The sequence below is a fragment of the Alligator sinensis genome, unplaced genomic scaffold (assembly GCF_000455745.1).
Source record: "Alligator sinensis unplaced genomic scaffold, ASM45574v1 scaffold876_1, whole genome shotgun sequence".
In the NCBI taxonomy this organism is placed as follows: Eukaryota; Metazoa; Chordata; order Crocodylia; family Alligatoridae; genus Alligator; species Alligator sinensis.
In genome coordinates, this window is record NW_005841938.1 from 780,624 (window position 1) to 789,468 (window position 8,845).

At 46.5% G+C, this 8,845-nt stretch overlaps 1 protein-coding gene across 1 annotated transcript in view; it reads left to right on the top strand.

The window, feature by feature from the left end:
• LOC102382057 (canalicular multispecific organic anion transporter 2) overlaps positions 1-8,845 on the top strand; it is a 361,044-nt gene that overhangs the window by 204,986 nt on the left and 147,213 nt on the right. Inside the window, exon 18 of the mRNA XM_014518064.2 lies at positions 1,100-1,546. Within this exon, the coding sequence (XP_014373550.1) occupies positions 1,100-1,546 (447 nt within the window). The remainder of the gene's footprint in view (positions 1-1,099; positions 1,547-8,845) is intronic.

Genomic DNA, 8,845 nt, shown 5'->3' on the forward strand with positions numbered 1-8,845 from the left:
GAATGACGCCAGCTAGATGCATATCCACCCTCCTCTTGGATATGCATCTAGCTGGGGTCATCTAGACCCAGCTTCATTTCTACTTGGTTTATGTCGGGGTGGGCAAGATGCAGCTCGCCAGCCCATTCTATCCGGCCCACGGAACCCCTAAAAAATTTGGAAAATTAATATTTATCTGCCCCTGGCTGCCTGTCATGCGGCCCTTGATGGCTTGCCAAAACTTAGTAAGTGGCCCTCTGCCCGAAATAATTGCCAAAGCCTCTGGTTTATGTACCATCTGTCTAGGTATTCATTCTCCACTCACCACCTCACTATCTTTAAGCCCACCTGCTGAAAACGGGCAATGAGCTAGTATCAAAGGGCATGTGTAGATGAAACAGGGGCCCTAAATTGAAGCAATGGGTTTTTAAAAACACCACTTCAATTTAGGTCCCTTTAAACCCCCATGTTGTGCACACACGTGAACTTACCTGCCTCTCCGGCGGAAGGGAAGGGAAGGGAAGGGAGAGCAAGCTGCTGGCGGTCCCTGGGCTGCAGGGGGGCTGCTGCTTCCCTCTGTGGCAGTGGTCGCCCCCCCAGGCAGTACCCGCCTGCAGGCACCCAGCTTGGGTGGTCCCAAGGGGCACTGCAGCCACAGAGGGAAGCACTGGGCCCCCATGCAGCTCAGGCAGGCGGGCAGGCTCCAGGGGAGGGGGAAAAAAAAAGAAAGATCAGGCTCACCACTTTCCTTTTTTTCTTGGGCAGAGCCTGCCTTCCCAGGCTGCTGCCAGGCTGCCTGCAGGGCTTCCTGCAGAGCCGTGGAGCTGCATGGAGCCCGGTGTTTCACTCGCGGCTGTAGGGCAGCAAACTAAAACTCGGAGGAGGAGTTTTAGTTTGCTGTGCCCCAAGTCATTTAAGGTTCATTACGCCACCGAATTTGCTACAGCAGCTGGAATTACTGTGCAATACACTGCTGACGCGTGCCAACACCAACACCATTAAAGCAGTGCAAAGGCATTTAACCCACTTTAAACTGTCGTGCACACGTGCCCCTCATTGCGTCTGCACAAGGCCAAAGACAATTGAGTTGATTCTCTCCACGTCCTTGTTCCTTCCTCAGTCCAGCATACGGAGCTCTCCTCACAGCCCTTGGAGTGCAGCCAGCAGCTGGAATAGTCGCCGGTCAAGTTGGAACAGCATTGGGCGAGCTCCCAGCCTAAAGCGCCGGGGCCAGAGTGGGGAACGCAAGTCGCTGCTATCTGGAGATGGGAAGGAGAGTTCAGAGGATGGGGAAAGCTCTGACGAGGAGCAGTCCAGCCGGGCTGGGAGCGTCAATGGCTCTTTACCTCACCGCATGGAATCACTGGAAGCGAAAGGCTCATTTGACCTCCAGGACACCTTGCAGGTGCCTTCCCTTTACCGAACCAGCAGCATGTACAGCAGCCGAACCTCTGCATCAGAGCATCAAGACTGCAATGGGAAAACTTCCGCAGGGGCCCTGTTACATCAGTTCCATTTGGATGATCCCAGACAAGACTGTGATGACTGTGATGACGAAGGCAACATGGTAAGCAAAAGCTAGCAGCTGTTTCTGCTTCTTGGTGTGCATGTTTGAACTGATGCCAGCTCCCCGAGGAGCATGGTGCTACAGAGCGCACACAGCTGATCTCTTCAGGGTTTATTTCTCATCTGCCTTCATGCCCCAGACCAAAGAATACAGTGTAAATCATGCATATGAGCTACAGCAGGCACCTGGGTTATGGGAGCCCACTTCCCCTGGCACCACTTATACTGGTTGATGTTTCAGACTTCACTGCCATGTTGCATGAGAGCTCTGAAGTAATCTTGAGCCCTCAGCTCTTCCTACCCTACCAAGTCCTATACGTGTACACTGTGCTTTATGAAAGGACAAGCCATGGTCCTTGCCCTAGACACTTCAGGGTAGCCCTAGGCGGAGCATGTTTGCCCCTCCACTTATCCAACAAGAAGGCTCTATCCATTATCAGTCCCCACACAAAAGCATCCCTTCTGTAAATGTTCTCTTCTATGGGACTGAGATCTCAGTGCTTGTCAATTTGCAGCGGGTGAGGGGAGGAGAGCAAGGCAGAGGGGAGGTAAAGGTTGCAAACTGAAATGTTGGCTTTTGAATAATAGTCTGTGCCAGGACAGGCGAAAATGTTATTTGAGCTGTGGATGCACTTTGAAGGGGAGCGTGCAACACTTCTTGGTCTTGTAAACACCAGTTGCCCCCTCCCACATTATAGTTAGCTTGGATTGATGAGCTCCTGAGCTTCAGGGAAAGCCCAGTGACACCAGATATGAGGAACCTTACATTTTGCATGCTGCAAAAGGAGCTTCATGGCACTCCACAATCCCAAGAGAGGTACCAGACAGACCGAGGTAGGGCCCAGTGCAGTGGGCCAAGGGCTTGCACATTGCTGGTCTTTCGATTATATCAATAGCATCTCTTTTTAATGAGAGAGAGCAATAATTTGCCCTTTCTCCAGCTATAAGGCTGAATTCTTCTCTGTGATAAAGCAGGGAATTTCTGTTGACATAAACAAGAGATACAAGGGCAGAATTTGGTCCATTAGTCTCATAGAGACATTAGTCTCATAGAGGCAGCATTAAGCTTTGCATTAATTTCAGTATGAAGAGGCATTAGTCCAATAAGTGTCTCTCTTTCATAGGTCTGAAAAGTGCCACTTAGGAAATGGTAGCTAAAAAGCATGGCAGGGGGAGAAGGAAAATCAGCTGTAATTTTGAGCTGATTAGAGATGCGAAGTGCTGAAGAGTCATCTCCAGTTTTACATATTCCTCGGATCTGTGCTTTCAAATGAATGCCTGTAATTTCCACTAAGATGCCACCGCCCAATTTGTGTAAATGCCAGAGTAGTTTAAGCCACAGAGAAACTTCATCAGCACTAAATATGCAGCTAAAATACAAAGAAGTAAACTGTGAGCTAGCCTACGCCTCATCCAGTGAAGCGAAGGGAATAGTAAGGGGCGAAGTCAGTGCCGCATTTGGCCTCTGGGCAATAAGCAGATTTAGAAGGCAACTAATGAAATAAAGATTTGCAGACAGGCTTTCCTACACAGTGATGATTTGGCTCAGCTTCTGGAGGAGCACAGAAGGGCTCCTGGGATTCTACCTCCCAAAGCAGCACGAGTATAAATATGACACGAACATCTCATTTATTATAAACTTTTCCAGCACTCATCCCTGGCCTTTTCTATTATGTTAGCAAACCCCGCATGGGGTTGCCAAGACTAAACAAGACCTTGAAACATCTTCCATCAGTAGAATTTCGCTCCTCATCCAGAGAAACATGCTACAACCACCATGACACACAATAATATGTGACGGCAATTTGCTAATAAAAAAAAGCCTAAACCATACATAGCTCAGCCAGAGGTCTAGTCTTTTCCTGTGCTGTGAGCCTGCCCTTGCTCTCAGACAGCTGGGTGAGCTCTGCAACCAGGTAAAATTAGTTTTCAAGAGAGAGAAATTGGCAATTAACTGTCATAACCTGATGAGATTTAGGGTAATGGTTTTCATGTTCCTGTCACAAATTGATGTGCCTGATGGACTCACCAGTTTTGTTTCCCTTGAGTATGATGGCATCGGGATTGATGCTGATGATAAAAGTGCTTGCATTGAGTCTCACGCTGAAGATGGAAAGGGCCAAGTGTGATTCATTGCCCAGGGCAGAAAATCCTGATCTGCAGGAAGGTGCCTAAAGGGCCAGGCTAGCAGGGAGAGGAGCTCATTGTGCAAACACGGTAGGGTTGACTGATGGGCCTTGTGAATGAGGAAGTCCTCTGAGACCTTGAATAATAGATATTTCTGGCACCCAATCAGCTCACAAGGCCTTGCAAGTCTTGCCGGGTAGGAAAAGGAATAGGTAGGGCAGAGGGGAAAGACCTCTCCTTTCCCCAACCACAAGGAAGACTAGGGCCGTGGGAGTCACCTTGCCAAAACGGGGAGGATTTGCTTGCTTGCTTGCTTGCTCGGTTACTTTCCTTGGGCAGAATGACTGTGTATAAGATAAATTGCTGGAGGAAACCAGCTCTGTGGGTTGGGGGGTGCCTTCATTTGGCAGTGTTTTTTTTAATTGGCTTTTTAGTTCAAGCCTAAAGAGGCCAGCAAACCTGATAGGATGGGCGGTGACCCAACTGCAGTCCGAGAAAGGAGATAAAGCTTGTTGGTCACCCATACTTGGACAGGAAAAGGCCTGAAATGCTAGCCAGTACCTGAAATGCTTACAGTTGGCTAGGCAGAGAGACCGCAGCACAGCACAAACGCTGGCCGGTCTACCGTCCTGGGCACTGAGAGCACTGAACAACCAGCATGGCTGTGAAAGCACGTAGGCCTTGTGGTGTTAGGATTAATATTGATGAACAGTAATTGTTTTCGAAGCAATGAGAACAATATTGAAGCCTGAAAAGCCACATGGGCATATTTTAGTACAGCTCATGAAGCTGTGAAAAAAAACACAACCTGGAATTTTGTGCATCGATGCTGAAGGCCAGCATTATTCCCAAGCACATACCAAGGAAAAGGAAAGGTTCTTCTGCCCAAAATAGTCTCCAGCAAAATTATCCTACTGCCTCTTGTATATGGATTATCAGGATATCATGAGTGTTTTAACCTGATTCCTAACGTGCTACAAGATGAATTGCATTTTTAAGAAACGGAGGTTTAATTGCTCCTGAAAGAAGCCTTATTAACATAATCAAAAGACCGTGCTCTTACTGCTAGCTTGGAGTCTTTTCATTCTCCTGTCCTATTCAAAGCCAGATTTTTTTTTTCCACCTTACCTGAAGCAAACAATGTTAGGGATGCATTGGAGCGTGCAGGGTCTCTTTCTTTACATCCTGCAGCTAATAAACTGGTAACTGACTGCCATGATTTTCTGAATCAGATTGTGTTTTGCAGCTCTCAAATGAGACCTTTAAAAATGAAGCCTGTGTGCTTCCCATGTATATTAAGCGGCTCAGATACCATGGTGATCAGCAACTGAACACAGTGTAAATGTTTGCTGTAAGCTGACTAAAGACCCTGCTTGTAGGAATGTTTCTAAGAGCTGGGTTCGCTCTGATGTACTTTGCCAAGTTTCTCTTGACTGCTTTGTTGCCTAGTGCTGTAGTAGTGGATCATCAGCTTGACTGATGTTCTTCCACCCTAGAAGTGGCTGCATTTCGTGGGTGCTCTTGGTAATAGTTTGTAAACTTCCTTGAGGACCTGTGAGAAGCGCTATACAATTGCAAAATAAGAGTCATAGTTCTTTCATCTTCTTTATTAGTTTTAGCCTTCCATAAAAACTCAGTTTCCTGTGCTTTTTCATGCTAAAACCTATGTATGTTGCAAATCACAAAACCAGAGTGACTAGGAAATATCATTTAAATGAATGAACTAATACCAAGCCATCAGGTTCCTGAGCTCCCATTTCTGGTGGGACGTTTTTGGGGAGAGAGGGGGGACTATTTGGATCAAAATGACCCATGAGGGCTAAGTGGATCCTTAATAAGTAAAGCTCAATAAGGACTCGCTGCTGGATGTATTTGATCACTTCTGCTCTAAAATAAAAAGAAGAGCAAGGGCTGAGTCTGAGCTCCCTGCTCCAGTTCACACAGGTACCTGCACTCTGTCTGCAGTGAGTTTACACTGGTGTGTGTGAAACCAGAATGAAGTCCAGTATCTCTTCTCCACAAAATACAGCCAATTCTGTGCCTGATTGCACTGGCGCACATTTGGAATAAATCCACTCTGATCGTGGCTTGCTACGAAGCTGGATTTATGCAGGTAGGACGGAGATGGAGATCTGACCTGAGATCTTTGTTGTGCAAATCTGCCGAGCCCATTTTTTGTCACACATCAGCACACACACCGGCTGTAAAATTTCCCCATTCTTCAAACAAACAAACAAAAAAATCCCCTTTCATGTGAAACTAAATGAGCGAAAACCAGGAGGGCAAGCGAGGAACCTGCATAGTCTAAAACCAAGAGGCTCTTCAAACGGAAGAGCTCCCTCCTCCCTCATGCAAAGTGCGAATCATTCCATTTGCACTTTTACATCTGCTTTCATCTTTGGCTGTCTTGCACTATTTCTGTAACAGCAGATCAACACTCACAATGTTGTCTCAGCCTTCTCCTCCTAAATGTTTAGAATTAAATAACCAAGGCCTGAGACTCACAATACAGCTTTTAGCTTGCATTCAGGTCACTTGCTAGACAGAGATAGTTATTCAGCAGATTTCTTTTCCTATAATAAAACTTGTATAGATCAGACTTTCTCCATTACCCCAAGAAGTGTATCAGTCATCTTCTAATGCTAACATGCTTTGCTTCTTCTCTCCGAAACACGTTAATAAATGAAATTCCTAATCCAGGAGCTGTTTATCAGTCGGTCTCGTCAGTGCAGCATCTGAAGGGTGCTCCATTCCCTCTTTGATACACAAAGGAAATGCCATTTAATATCAGTGAGTTAGACATGCCCTTCCTCCACTGAATCAACCACTTGGGCATATATTTTGTCATCTGGGCACAGAGCGAATCTAACCTGCACTACCCACCAGGGTTATGTCCATACCATTTGGTCTAAAATCATAGCAACTAAATTCCTGTTTTTTCTCTTCGTTCTTCTTCCCCATCTTTATCCATCCTGTCCAGGTGTGTTTTATGAACAAATGGATATGATTTAAACAACATAATTGATATATCTCTTTGAACATAATGCCAACTCAGGCAGCAATCAGGCTGATTGTAAGCAATGTTGTGTGTCTGGACCTTCCAGAGAAAGCACTTGATGGGAGTGAGTAGGCTGGAAGCATTCGTTTTTTATTCCACAAAAATTTACATTGGGCTCCAATTATCGTAGGCCAAATTTTGCTGCTACACTGGTGTAAATGGGGTAATCCCCTAGACTCCAGATTTACACCAGCATAGCAAGGAACAGAACATGGTCCTATTTGAGGAAACCATAGCTGGTGACTGGGGGATCTACATCCCCACTGCTTATATTAAATAGAGGGACAGGCTGGAAGATCACTTTTTTCCTTTGTTGTCTGATTTAGCCTATGAACTGCTAGCTGCAACAATTAGATGAAACCCAAAATATCTTTGGCATTAAAAATTGGACAAAAGGAACATAAAGAAGCATTCTGTGCTGCTGACGCACTACTATTCACTACAAATCCCCAAGATAAATAGCAGAACTGCTTTGAATAATAGAGACTTCTGGAATCCATCCAGCCTACAAACTGAAGTGGACCAATTGCAGCTATTACCCCATGCCTAGAGGCTGGGGTCGCTATCACTGGTCCGTCTAGAGCTCAAAGCAGGCACTGATTTTTTTTTAAATATCTGGATTATTAAGCCAACTAGGCTAGCTGAGGGGCTAACATGAACCCATGAATATGTGATTTGGAAAGGTGGGAGCATTTCTGACTCTCTTCCTCCCCCTATGGGGGCAAAAATCGAATACAATGAATAAGTTATGAAACCTTCTTTTATAGGGGTGGGGAGGGTGGAAGTGGGAATAAATCTAACTTTTCTTTATCGAAACCGTCCTCATTACCTTCAGAAGGTGGCTTGCATTTTCCAAAGGGTTCGGTTTGTCACCAGGCATTTTCATTAAAGCGGACACCACACTTTCTATTACCCGTCTCTAATGAGACTCCTGGCTGAGTGCATAGAGGTACAGAAAGCATTTCACCCATTCCACTCAATTACCCTGACAGCTCTGGTTTTTACGTTCCAAACTACCTCCAATCGCTAAGTGTGCAGCTCGGGAGGCAGACGGTGTCTTCTGTTTAAAGCAGAAATATTTACCCTCCCTTGTTTGATACCCTGTAGAGGGGAATGCTGGAGGTGGCAGGGTCTACTGGGTAGGGCACCTCTCCGCTGGGTCAGCCGCTCATCCTCTGGGCAAGCTTGGGCAGGTCATTGCATTGGGAAGTGGGTGTGAAAACGCAGACCTTCCTGAGTAACCTGCTCTGAGCATACCCATGTTGGAGGTATTGCATTCTGGCCTTCAGGGACAGGTGCCCTTCTAGTTGCTTTACAGATGGTGCTACATAGGGGAAGATGCATGTGATGTTAGATTTGCATTTCACTTCCAGCCAGACACTAAGGGCCGGGCATCAAAGCCCATTGAGGTTAATAGGCAGCCTCCTATTAACTCTCATGGACATAGGGCCAAGGCCCCCGAATTCGTCCTCCTCTCCTTAAGGCGCCTTGACATGGCTGGAAAAGACGAGCATCTATCAGACTGGCTCTTCTACTACAGGATGGGCTCTAGTTCAAACAAGGATTTAATTCAGGGAGGTCCTAGGGCCTGTGTGGTGCAGGGGGTCAGGCTAGAGGCCTGCAGTGGTCCCTTCTGACTTTCATAATCTTATAAATCTCAGTGTTGTGCTCATGGAGCAAAATGGAAGTCCTAGGCAATTCTTCCTATTCCCTTCTTCCTGGCTGCACTCATGGGAGCCCTCGAGGTTCTCTTTTTTTTCCCTTTTTCCACTTTTTTTATGTTACAATTAAACCTTAAAAGATTCCAGCAAGCATCTGTGAAGTAAGCAGAAGGCCTGCAGCTGACCAGGGCTGGTTTTTGACTCTTCGGGCCAGGGCTAGTATATCTGTTTGTCCTGTCAGTCTGCTTCATGCCAGTGGTTCTCAGCTAGGGTGATGCGGCTTTCCCCACGTGGCTGGCAGCCATGGCACAGGCACTGCCACTGCAACCAGCTAAAAGTGCCCTGCATCCCACATGCACAGCCAGATCAGTAAGCACTGTGACACACACAGCATTACATTTACCAGATAACCCTAATGCAAGCAGAAGTGCACACCCATGCCACAGGCATTCCT